This window comes from Copadichromis virginalis, linkage group LG23, assembly GCF_057382275.1.
Source record: "Copadichromis virginalis isolate Kocher_CV1m ecotype Utaka linkage group LG23, C_Virginalis_male_GT1.1, whole genome shotgun sequence".
Classification (NCBI taxonomy): domain Eukaryota; kingdom Metazoa; phylum Chordata; class Actinopteri; order Cichliformes; family Cichlidae; genus Copadichromis; species Copadichromis virginalis.
In genome coordinates this window covers 39,547,731-39,561,443 of record NC_140639.1, presented here as the reverse complement: position 1 = coordinate 39,561,443, position 13,713 = coordinate 39,547,731, and the positions used below count along the sequence as shown (strand labels likewise).

Genomic DNA, 13,713 nt, shown 5'->3' with positions numbered 1-13,713 from the left:
GTGCCTATGCAACTTGCTGACACACTTGCTAGCATTTTAACTTGTGCTTGGTGTTGGTTTCCCTCTTCGAGTTGATCCATTCTCTTCCAGTTAATTTGACAAATGGTGTCAGAAGAAGAATTAGCTAAAAAATTAATTGATGAAAGAGACGGTGCTGAATGAGTGAATCAAGTCTTTGGAGTATATCCAGGCTTTGTCAGCGTGATGTGTAGTTACACTTGAAGGGAGGTTCATTAAGATTTGGCTTACATCCACCACAGTCTTGAAGGTGAACTTGAAAAACTGACAAAAAGGCTAATAACTCAGAAACTATGCCAGAAGGTTGAATCTGGTCATCTGGATGTAGTGTTTTCAGTGGGAGAAACATTTCACTCATCCAAGTCGCGACTTTCAGTCAACCGGTGGCAGCAGATGGCCCCGCCCCTCCCTGAGCCTGGTTCTGCTGGAGGTTTCGTCCTGTTAAAAGGGAGTTTTTCCTTCCCACTGTCGCCAAAGTGCTTGCTCATAGGGGGTCATATAATTGTTGGGTTTTTCTCTGTATGTATTATCGTACACTCTACCTTACAATATAAAGCGCTTTGAGGTGACTGTTGCTGTGATTTGGCTGACTGCAGGTTTCCTCAAACTTATAAATAGTGAATTTGCATGATGACTAAATTAAAATTAAAATATGTCACATTTGACCTTAGACTTCTCCTCCGAGGTCAATAGATTGATCTGAAGGTCAAAGTGATAATAATGCCATATATAGTTGTTTTCAGAATGAAGGGAATATGTTGGCATGTGATCCCTTTTGAGTACAGTTTAATTATTTTGTATTATTTTGTTAGGTACATTACAGTAACAGGTTACAATTTGAATACATGTTCCAGAGTAAGTATTATTTTGTAATCAAAAACGTTTTGCACTTCATATTTATAACTAAACATTTAAACCAATTTTACTACACAATGGAATGAATGCTACACATGTACTGTATCCACATAAATAACAAATAACAATAACTGTACTCAAAATTATGTCAAGTGTATTGAAATGGTAACAAAGAAAACAAAACCTTTCTTTAAAAGTTAATACAGAGATTGAGCTGCCTCGGCAGAGGTTTGCACTCGCTGAGTGCTTCTTGTTGAGTAACGACCAAAGACGTGTTTTCTTGTGAGGTCACAGGCACCTTGACCTTTAAACACTGAATTCTGGTCATAAAAAAGCAGTCTAGTTTAAATTCACCACAGTGAACTGCATCATATTTTCTTTTTTATTAGTCAAGCTATGCAAAATGGTCGTCATCTGTCAGCTTTCACATCTGATCAGGACTTATCTGAGATATTATTAATTTATCACAGTGTCTCTGCGGAAGATTTTGGAATCCTGTGTCACGCGGGCTGTCATTCCTGAATATATGGGAGAAAAGGTTACAATGAAATAAGTCACTGAAGCAGGCGCCTCTTTTTGTAACAAAGCCAATAAGGACTATAGGTTTTATCTTTCTGTTGGCTGATGACAATGACAGGCCGAAAGATGCCAGATGAGAGGGATGATCCTCTGAGAGTTGACTGAAAGGTTAGATTGGCTCCAGGCAGCATGGCTGATGAGGACACACACATATACATGCATACACCAAAACCCCATTCAATCATGTGTAAAAAGCTGCCTGAGCTGCTTGATGTGGTGGCTGTATGTCATTCCACGAGTTGATTATATTTTTTTCTCTGTAACTTTACAAAAAATGGAATAAAAAAAGCATAAAAAGGAAAATCACATCATAAAGTGGAGAGCAACCCAAGTAGACAAGTTGTGATGACATCTGTAGAAGTTTCTCATTTGGTTCACAGTTACAAACGTGTTCGTTTTTAGAATACGCAGCCCATTATAGCTGAATGTTACTGTATTCCTGGCACATTTGCTTCAACTCATTGGCACACACCCACCGACCAGTGGAATGTATTCAATCCTGCCGCTGTGTCAGTCATGTCAGCTAGCACGATGGCATAGAGGATGGCCTTTACACTGTGAGTTATCTTGTCCTGGGGTGACAGTAAGTGCCTGTCTGCTTCCACAAAGCTCTATGTCACTTTTTAAGAACCACTTGCGAGCTAAGGACAGCTTCACAAAGCTAGTAGTGAGATCTGCAAAGGAGGAGACCGATGCCAGTGCCAAGGCTCTAAAATTGCTAGCTTGTTTTTAGCTTTGTTAAAGTCTTTGGTTTATGAAATTTAAAAGGCAACTTGACATAAATATTGATAGCTATATGGCGTACAGAAAGCTCATTATACAATGAAGTACATGCTGAGAGTTAAACGTGAAGTTTCACAGCCTCTGGTCTTCTAACCAACATTTGCAAGCTAAATGTAGCAGCTAAGTATAACATGTTTGGTAATGCAAATCTAGTCTACCAACTTCTTTTTTTAAGTAGGTAAAATTATTATTATTAATAATATTAAAATTATAATATTATTTAAATTATTTAATTTGGAAAATATATAAAACTTTTCTGTATTCATTCTACGTGAGCAAAATTTGCAACAGAAATTTTCATGTAAATCATGAAAGGCTGAGCAGAAGGCCTGTGTTGAACCTTCATCTGGGACTCCCTTACCTATTTATGTTTATAGCACCACATCGTTGTCTTTTATAGCAACTTCTACTTTTAAAGCAGTTAAAATTATTGTGTATGAATAGAAACTCATTACAGAGGCTACGTGGGTACCTACAGCCTGATTATTTGGCTCTATGGGCTGAACTGAGGTAATCAGGAGTCATCATCAGGGGACCACAAACGTTTAAACTAAATTTCTTATCTAAATATATGTTGAAGTATTCCATAAATAACTATTAATTTAAGCCTCCTAGAGGTCACCAAACAACCAACATGCCCAAAAAAGAGGTCAAATTCAGCACACAGACGTAAAAGAAGACATTTCTTCTTCCAGAAAGAGAATGCATGGAGCTCCACGGAGTGCCTGCATTGATTTAATTTGCCAATTACTAAATGGCCCCCATTTATCATCACCTTAAGCTTTCACAAACTTCTCCGTAAGATGTAATAAGACTGAGGAGCAATCTGTCGCCCACCTCTCATTAGAACTCTGCAGAGATCCCCCAAAGCTTAATTATTTATCTGCATTAATATCCCTTCAATTATTAATGGCGGGTGAAGTGTGTGTGTGTGCGTGTGTGTGCGAAGGCCAAAGATCAGCCCTGCGTTACCTCAGCCTCCCTCCTGATTAATGGATGAGGGAGAGGAACCCTTCATGTATTATTAGTGGAGAAAGTCCGGACCTCGTGGAGACACAGAGAGAGACGGACACTCACTCGGTGAATGATAATCACCGTTTAGTATGCAAACATGTCCCCTGTACATTGGTGGCATTTCAATATTTGAAGGGAGTTGTGTGTGTGGCAGAAAGTAGACAGGACTGAGTGCCGCAAAGTTGAAAACTTGTCCTTGTTTGCGATGTCTCGTTAAGGTTTGTGTCTCCTCAGCACAAATGCGTGGCGCTTTGACACAACGATGTTAGGAGATGTCAAACAGCCAAAAAAGCAGGAAACAGGTGGGATACTCATTTTGGGTCCACTGTTCATTAGACATTTGCATTTAAAGACTCCTTGTTGTGAACAACATTATTTTAATTATGAGTTTTTTGCAGTGGTGGTGGGTTTTGCTGTGTGGTTTTACAGCCTCAGTGCTTCAGTTCACAACGTTCTACAGAGGGACATTTTTATTTGGTCTTTTTATCCAGGAAATACGTCTTTGCTGTTGGTTTTTCTGGCTTTGATGACCTTTATGAAAGATGAGTGATAGTAACAGTAAGAAAAACCATCAACCTTGCAGCAGGCCTCTGGTCTTTAGTGGTTAATGCAGTGTTTTTGCTGTCTGTTTGGGTTCCTCCTCACTGGAATAATTTCAGCTGTTTTATTCTGACATCTGGTGGACAAACAGAGTAGTATCTACATTTTTCTTCCAGTTGCTGAAATGGAATCATTGTTTGTTTTTTTGCTTTCCTTTTGTCTTTATTTCTTTAGTGTTTGTCCAGTTTTGGGGGGGGGGGGTTGTCTTTTTTAATTCCATTACAATGTATTCTATTGTGTTCACGGTGTCATGTTCTATTTCTACCACGTAATAGGGAGCCTTTTTATCCGTTCTAGAGTCTCTTTGCATTACTGAGTGCTTGAAATGAGCTGTAATTATCTTACACTGGGTCTCAGTCCATCACCTCAGCTTGTACTCAGTCTGAAATTATAAGTTTAAACTCTTTTTAAACTCTTTTAAAGCTACCTTTTCCTCTGATTCCTCCTGTTGTTAAGCGGGCTGTACCTGCTCGATGTTATCGTGCTTTTGGCTCAGATACCGCCGAGCGGTTTTCCATATTGTTTGACCAACTTATTTCTTATCCTCCTGAGTTGTCCACCTCAGATGGATTAGTTTCTGTATCTGATTTAGAGAAACTTGTGTTGAATGCTAAACCATGTGGCTCTCCAAATGACGTTGTTCCTCCCCGTTTTCTTAAAAAGGTATTTCCTACCATCGGACCACACATTCTGAACATTATTAATATTAGTCTTTCTTTCTTTACTTAAGAAACCAGGCTTAGACAGTTCAGTCATATCAAATTTCAGACCCATCTCTAAGCTTCCCTTTCTTAGTAAGATTCTGGAAAGGATTGTTTATACTCAGTTGATGGACTACTTGAGTGACTCTAATTTGTCAGAAATCTTTCAGTCCGGCTTTAAGCCATTTCACAGTACGGAGACAGCCCTCGTAAAAGTTATGAATGACATTCTGATAGCGACAGACCATGGTAAATATGGAGTTCTGGTCTTGTTGGACATGACCGCTGCATTTGACACAGCACTGTGTGGGAATTTCTGGTTGGGCACTTTTGTGGTTAAAGTCCTATCTCTTAAAGAGGACCTTTTGTGTTAAGTTGGGGTTGGCTTTATCCCCTGTGGCCCCTCTGCTTTGGGGTGTGCCACAGGGATCTATTCTTGGGCCATTATTGTTTTCACTGTACCTTTTGCCTCTTGGTGCGATTTGAAATGACAATCAATCTAATTGACACAGTTGCATGTTATGGATTTGGCCTCAAGGATTCTTAGTTTAGGTTTAAAAGCACTTAATGAAATTAATTCTGTCATTTTTCAGTCGTTCTGCAGTTTTTTCCAAGTCAAGGGTGCTAAATGGACAAAAGCGCTTTTACCAAATTCAGTTCGGGCAAATGGAACAGGAACCAACAAGTAACCTTGCAGACAAAGACAATAACAACCAGCATGTTTCATTGCAAGCAGGGAACATATATAGGAAGGCAGCAATCCAAGTATTGCCTTATATATAAAACGGTATACATGAGAGTTCCTCTGACTTGCCAAAGCAGGCCATCCTACCAGGCTATAGTCTGACTTCATTATGTGAAACTAAATTGAGCAACAAGGACAAGCATGACTGTTCCCCTTTAAGATTTCCAACAAACAGTGAGAGGAGCTGCATGGATGAATGTTTTGCACTGACTGCCATTCATTGGTTACTTGAAAGTTGCTTTCTACATCAATGCACAGTGTGAAAAAATCATTTTATAACTTGCTGCTGTAATGTACAAACAAAGTCATAATACAATAACCTGAAAGTTATAATATATTCACCTATATGTTTTCACTGCAAACAATGGCAGCAAGCATCGTTTTAAATAGCTTTATGTTGCATTATTATCACTTTGACCTTCAGCTCAATCTGCTGACCTAGAAGTAGAAGTCAAATTGTGACGTGATATTTTAAATCCTTAAACAGTAACTTTTCATATGCTGATGATAAACACTACACTTTTAGGTATCACAATTTCTAAGTTTTAAGGTTTTGTGTCAGTTTTCAATGAATAAATCGTTAAGGTGACCTTGAAGAAAGATCTTGGTGGATGTAAACCAGGATTTAATGGATTCATAACATTACTTCACTCATGGATACAAAATTTTAGAATCAGAATGACGTTTATTGCCAAGTTTGTGCACAAATTAGAAATTTGTCTTGGTGACAGGAATAGAATATGGACTATATGGTATTTACAGTCTATAAAAAATATACATCATTATCTAAATATTAATATAAATACACATTCTGAAATAAATACCAGCTACCTAAGAACATGATGTGCAAAGTGTGCAAAGTTATTGTAGCCTGAGCAAGTAAATGTGTTGTTGTAACACATTAACTGAGGGGTAAGCACCACCTGTTTGTGACATTAAATCTCGGTTTGTAAAGTAACTGAACTTTTCAAAGGTAATAATAAATGTAATGAGAATTTAATAAAAAGTATTTCACTCTGAAGATTCAAGGTGTTCTTTTTGAGTGACCAGGGTGGACAGACGGACAGCTCAGGTTGAACTGTAGTGATAAAGTTAGAGAAGCAGTGCTGAGATGGTCTGGGCATGTAAATGGACAAAGATGTTGAAGATGGAGCTGCCAGGCAGGAGGAAAAGAGGAAGTCCACAGAAGGGATTTGCGGGTGTAGGAGGACATGCAGAGGATGGTGTGACACAGGAGGAAGGGCAGAAGAGGAGAGGGAGGCTGACGATCCACTGTGACGACACCTAAAGGGAGCAGCAAGAAGAAAAAACTATTTACGCAGTGTGGTCAGTAGATGGCGCCAAAGTAACGTGGTCGCTTTTAACTTGTAAAGGGAACATAAATGAGGATGTAAGCCCGGGACTTCCCGCAGTGGTTAACGTTAAGAGTCGCCTTTATTTGCATTCAGCACCGGATTTCATACATATTTGTTCAGCTTAAAAACAGTTGCATTTAAGTCGATGCTCACCGGGAATTAATCTCTGGTGGAGCCAACTGATTACAGCTGCTGCTTATACCAGCTTTAGCTGAACTCTCACTCTCTCTCACTCAGGAACAACAACATTTGGTGATACTGGCTTATTCCCTTACTTCAGCGAAAAAACACAAAAAAACCCAACATAATTTTGGAGAGAATCATTTACTGCGCTTCCTGTCATCCTCCACTAGATGGCAGCAGACACAAACACCTGCAGCACCAAGACACAGCCCATCCAAAACCTCACAACTTTCCGCCGAGCATCACAATTATGCTGTCATTTGGAAACATTTGTAATATCCTTGACGATTTGAGGACAAACCGCATCCAAACACATGGTTCAATCGGGGAATATAATAAAATAAAGCAACAAAAAATACATCAGTGTTTCATTTTAGCTGGTGTGGAAATGATAAATGCAGTATTTTGAGGATGTGGAACAAATGCTTAACTAATCATTTGTTCACATATTTGAAAGGTTAATAACGGGTCTATTTCTTAAACTTTGAAACAAAATATAAAAAAGTATGTTTGTTTTTAATCCAAGCGGTTTTTATTATACATCTTTATGAACTTTCAAAATACAACTCTATATATAGCAATTCTGTGTGAAAAAGAAAAATCAATCAAGCGTAGTGTTTGAATGAATGCCCAGACTGTTGGTTTTATAGCAAACACAGATGAAGCCAGTGACGTTTAAGAGTGAGGACGTGGAGAAAGTGAAGCAGGATTTTTATTTTTATTTTTTAAAGAAATAAATGTAAGATTTTCTGCTTTTGCTTCTCGCGAGGCTTTCTCGTTTCACCGAACCTCGCAGATAGGAAAGAAACAATGTGCTGCTTAAAACAACGGAGAAACCTGCTTTAGTCCAGGTGCAGTCCACACACACACACTTTTACATCAGCTCATCAGGGCTGACTGTGTGTGTGTGTGTGTGTGTACCAGTGAGGCTCCTGGAGTATATAGGCTACTCAATAAAACCGGGGCTGCGATCCGTCAGTGCATTTATCATCCTATTACGGCGACAAATCCGGCTCCCAATACATGAAAGGTAAAATGAATTACCAACGTTAAGCCGTCAATAAAGTCATTTCTGTAAATGGTGTCTCCGAGGGCCCCCGCTATTATTCAACAAGCTTTATCAGCACCTTGGAAATTACGTGGCTTGTAGCGCGGGCCCTGCTTCACTTTGATTAAGGGCCCTGCCAGGGAGCGCTGACAGCGGCTTTGACTCGGGGTTTTCTCCGGCCCCCCGCTCCCGGTGATGAACACCGGGCACATCGGGCGGAATGAAGACTAATTAAAAGCTATAAATTATCTTTTGCAGCTCCTCTCGAGCAGCCCCTCTCTTTGCGGCGCCAGATAAGAGCAGGACTGAGTGCTCATTTAGCCACAATGGCGCTGCGGCTAAACGCCATATTGATACTGTCCTAATTGGAATTTAATTAAGTAGCCATGGTGTCCCCCACACCCTCCTCCACACCCCCTCCTTCATCCTTAACTCCGACCCCCGTGCGGATGAAGATTTCACCGCGGCCGTGTTAACCATCAACACGTCCCCCACTTTCACGCTGTTGCCATTATCATTATTAATATTATTATTAATTCAAATCGCCAATTAGAGCTTGGAGGCAATTTCTGAAGATCTTCACAAAAAAGGAAAAAAAAAAAAAAAACAGCAGCCACCTATTATCGGGACACACTCCTGTTTTCCAGCCTCCCCTATACCCTTTCACGAGTGGCCTCCTGTGAACTGAAATATCACAGGGAAACGCAAACATGTTGGTTTTTCGTGTCGCTGTGGAAAAAAAACACAAAAAATCATACTTTAAGTCAAAGTCTTAGCTACTTAGAGGAAGGAAGGAAACTATACAGTTCTCTTTCTTTATGTGGACACACACTGTACAGACTACTACTGTTCAACTTTGATTTTTGTGCTTTTTTAAATAACTACTGGGTCACTTTTTCGGAATTTTGGGTTTGTTCATGTCAAATTCGTGGTTCTGTAATAGCTCATTAAAATATTAAAGGGACGTAAATTGTGATTAGGGTAAAGTAACGCTGTACAGATGCTGTTGGTGGTTTTAACAATCCAAGCTTTGACGTGTTCTCATTTACAGCATCCTCGTTGTATTTCACTGTTAGAGAAAAGAAAAAAATAAATGAGAAGGAAAGAACAAGGGTAAATCATCTGATGAGATTGTAGAAACGAATGCTGTGATCCACAATGTGCATTTTATGCACTTTACGGAGGAGCTGTTTAGCGCACAAAATGTTTTTGTTTATATTTTATCTAATATTATGAAGACACATAAAAATATTTTTTTAAATATACATATACTTAAAACACTCCACTTAAAATGAAATATGTTTTACATAGCTGATGTCAGTTCACGTGATATAATGTAATTTACACTTGGACGGTTAACAGTATTTACGCTGCAAAATTCACCAAATAGAAGGTCTTACATTTTAGCTAAAACATTAATGCTAGTAGTCCTATTTTTCTAAAATTATTCTTGTTATTTGTTTATTTTTATTATTCCTTCATCATTTTTATAAAGTGCGTTTGAATTCAAATAGTTTGTAAAACTAAAATGTGCTTAAAGAGCATGTAGCGATGTGGAATAAAATCCTTTCGCCCTTCTGAGCAGTGTTTTTAATGGTGGCTGTCTCCGCGCTTGTTTTTGTTTTGCTGTGTATTACGTCTGTGCACGTGCGCTTCTCCCGAATCGATCCAACTAATAAGCGCGTGCTGCGTGCGCGTGCTCGCCCGCAGCACAGCCACAGCTCTAATTGGACAGCGTCAATTGTGACAGGGACGATCTTCCGTCCTGATTGGCCGGTTGCTTTATGTGTACGCGCACACGTGCTTCCGGCTGGGTGTAAGAGAAAGGGAGAAAACACACACACACACGGGGGGGAGATAACGGTTTTAGGAGAGTTTGGGAAGAGCGAATACACAGATATTATGCTGCACCGAGGAGCGGCAGGGACACTGGCTGTAACGTGGAGCTGTTCGCTATGCCAGGTCTCGGAACACTGTTAGGAGAGGACATGCTTTAGGTGATATTGTTAACGAACGCAGGTGTTTATTCTAGTTTAAAAAGGCTTTTTTACATGCTGTCTGTCTGAATTGGATACCGAAGGGGACGGGAGAGTGAGCAACAAGTGGAGTTTGGCGTGGAGAGGCCGACGTTTTTCACGGTCACCAGCTATGGAAGAGCAGAAGGAGCCCAACAGCGGCCGGGACACAACCGAGGAGGAGAGCATGTCCCTGTCGCCGAACCTGCCATCCCCTGCTATGATTTTACCCCACCAGGCAGCCCAGCAAGCCCACAGAACCACGAACTTTTTCATAGACAACATCCTCCGGCCGGACTTCGGCTGCAGAAAAGAGCCGAACTACCGCGACCGGAGCCAGACGTCGGGTCGGGAAAACGTGAACCCGCTGGGCGCGAGGCCGCTACACACCGGCAGCCTGTGCCTGGACTCCAACTGCAGCAGCGACAGCAGCTCGTCGTCGCCTTCCTCGTCGTCGTCCACGTCCTCTTCCCCCTCTTCCAAGCAGAACTCGTCGAAGCAGTGCGAATCGACGAGCAACGGGACTGGTAGATACGCAGACAGCCCCTCGTCAATTATGGTCATGAGCGGCAGCAATGGAGGCTCTCCGCCCATGGCAAAAGAAAGCCAGCCGATGTTGTGGCCCGCTTGGGTGTACTGTACGCGGTACTCGGACCGGCCCTCATCTGGTAAGGCGCTAGTAGTCCCCGAATGATATCGAGTGGGGTGCTGGAGTGGGATGACTTGTGTTTCTCTCCGCTGTGTCAAATACATTTCTTCCAGGTGCCAGCGTGAAGAAAAAGAGGGAATTTAAAATTGGCACGTGAGTGTTTAAATAGTTTACCGAGGTGCTCCAGCCAATCAAAACAAAGGGATTTGATTTCGAAAATAAGAACTGTCGGGGGGTAAAGTGCTGAAAAGAAGTCGCTGAAGTAAAAGTGGTTAGCAGTTTATAATGGAGAGTGTAACGGAAGCACAAGGTGACAAAAGTCAAAGTGAAGAATTAAGTAAATTAATTCAGAGTGAAGTTGAAGCACATTGGGGCTAAAGCTGATGTGGGCCCCAGGCAGTGTCACGAGCAGATTTATTTTTTATGTATTTTTTTAAAAAAAACTTTTTAAAAACTCTAAATAAGGCAAACTACACAAAAATATATGGAACGTATTTGGTTTTTCTGTTAATATTAATGTTTCCTCCCTTGTGCGGAAAAGACCAAAGTAATGTAAAACAAGCCAACAACAGTGCCGAGGATTCATACCTTATTAAACCCAATTACAAGTCCACACGGTTATTAAAAAAATCAAATGTATTGTTGTCTGGTCTTTCACGGGCTAACGTGTTTTTGCCGGTTATTTTAGATTCATTTATTTAGTCTGACAGAACTAAAGCTGGAACGTTTTTCTCTGTTTTTGCTCCCGAATTTTAGCCTAAAAATAATAATACTTAAAAAAGAGGCATGGATCTGTTTTCTAACCTCCACCACTGCTGCTTTTATTTTTCTGAAAGCAATTCTTTTCTTTTCACTTTTATCCGCTTTCTCCCCTCTGAGCTGATGCAGAAGATGCATCGATTTAGAGATGAGTTTGAAGGTTCGAGTGTTTGCATATGTCATGCAATGACTTTTTAGGCCCGTTTAATGTTTAGCAGTTTAAACATACAGGATGCTGATGTATCTTTGAAACAGTGTGTGTGTGTGTGTGTGTGTGTGCGCGCGCGCGCGCGCCTCATAGCTTCTAGGCCGGCCTATGTGATGGTGCGGAAGGTTTTATTGGCTTTAATGGTGGTGATTATGTGTCAGGGTAAAGGAAGAAGTCTTTCTGCGACTTATTGTTATTATTTTTTTTTATGAAATCTAATATTAGACCCGAAGCTCCCCAGCCTGCCCTGTTTCACAGCGACAGCGCTTCCTTTGTCCCACTGGATTAAATGTGCGCAGTACACAGTTAATCAGCGGATCAATGCGCACTCATATATTCAGCTACGTGACCAAATTCCCGTGCTTTTTTTTTTTCTTTTTTGCTGCTTCAGCTTTATTCGATCGGGTCCTTGAAGTGAAAATACCGCGCTGCTGCAGTCATAACTGATCAAGCAGCCCCGGATGAGGTCCCATTAGCTGTGCTGCAGCTTGTGGAGCTGTGGAGTGTGCAGGGAGGATATCTATCTCTGCACCTCCAGTGTAACACTTCCACGTGTGAGCGATAGGACAAGGCTCATAAGGCTTTAACAAGTCTCATCATTTGCACTGGAGCTTTTTTTCTTGTTGTTGTTGTTGTTTGGGTTGCTGCTGCTCTCTTCTGATTGGCTACTTTGTCTCCCACGTCCCACACTCACCTGTGAGGCAGACCTTCAGCATGTCAAATAGTAATGAATAATCAATCGTGAGATTCTCCCACAATCCCCCTCCACTTCCTCCACCAAAGGCTTATATTTGTTTGCTCTGATTTAAAACAAGTTGTGTTTGCACAGCGTCCAGCTTTAACAGTTCCGCTCATTCTCTGTGCTGTTTTTTTTTTTTTTTACTGTGACATCAAAACATTATTTTGATAGAAGTCATCCCCAGCACAGGCTAACCTGCCCACATCATTCCCGCACAGACTTGTGACCTACATTCGGGCATACCGAGCAGATAATAAGGCGCTATCATCGCTCACAGAGAGACGCTTTCACGTTTTTCTTTCCTTTAAAATAGAAGAGAAAAAAAGTGGTGCTCGGTGTCAGACTGTGTCCAGCCTTAGAATAAATCTTTGTTTCCCATTGTTGTTTCCACACCAGGCCCAAGGACACGGAAACTGAAGAAGAAAAAGAGCGGCAAGGAGGACAAGCGGCCCAGGACGGCGTTCACGGCCGAGCAGCTGCAGAGACTCAAAACCGAGTTTCAGGCCAACCGCTACATAACGGAGCAGCGGAGACAGTCTCTGGCCCAGGAACTCAACCTGAACGAGTCCCAAATTAAAATCTGGTTCCAGAATAAGAGGGCCAAGATTAAAAAGGCCAGCGGTTACAAGAACGGCCTGGCCCTGCAGCTCATGGCTCAAGGACTTTACAACCATTCAACGACCACCGTGCAGGAGGAGAAGGAGGAGAGCGAATGAGCGGCCGGACTCTTTTGGACATAACGAACTGGGAGAAGAAGGAGAAGTGGGGGACGCTATTTAAAAACACAGATTTCTGTTTATGGTAACAGTATATGGACATAGTTATATAAATGAACGCTCGTTATTAAAGTTTATATAGCCACACAGTTATCATGTTGTATACGGTATATTTAATTTCAGGCTCGTCTCTTCACGCCGGTCCTTTTTTCTCTCCTCTCTGTCTGTTCTCACTGTTTTTTAGGATCTATAGGTTCTTGTGGTCTCCTTGCCCCCACCCCCCTTTTCCCCATATTTGCGCCATATTTTCCCTTCAACACATCAGTCAAGCCAAACAAGCCAAAGATTTTAATATGTTCACATGTAGTCTGAAATTAAAAAAAGAGGGAGAGAGAGAGAGCAGTAGTTAATGGGTTAAATTATTATTTCTTACATACATTTCCACGGATAAAAAAAGAGAAAGAAATAAAAGCGTTTTGTTGCCATATTTGAGAATAAAACATATTTAAATCTATGATAAGCTGTCAGCATGTCACAATGATTCCTTACAATATGGTGAATTTACGGGAATTCTGGGTAATATTATTATTAATATTATTTCGCTTGAACTACATTGCCTGGACTCCCCAACATATTAACGCCCACACGGACATATAATCGTGGCACATAACGTGTTTAAAGGAGGAAAGTGTAATTACCGGCCTTTTTAAATTCCGTCTGTCTATAAAACAGCGGATTATGTGAAG

The 13,713-nt window shown here is 41.0% G+C and overlaps 1 protein-coding gene across 1 annotated transcript; it reads left to right on the top strand.

Moving 5' to 3' along the window:
- The first annotated feature begins 9,701 nt into the window (after positions 1 to 9,701).
- On the top strand, positions 9,702 to 13,481 carry en1b (engrailed homeobox 1b). The gene is made up of 2 exons (XM_085449110.1): positions 9,702 to 10,564; positions 12,648 to 13,481. The coding sequence occupies exons 1-2, from the start codon at positions 10,030 to 10,032 to the stop codon at positions 12,965 to 12,967; spliced, it is 855 nt and encodes a 284-aa protein (XP_085305236.1). The 5' UTR covers positions 9,702 to 10,029; the 3' UTR covers positions 12,968 to 13,481.
- The last annotated feature ends 232 nt before the right edge of the window (positions 13,482 to 13,713 follow it).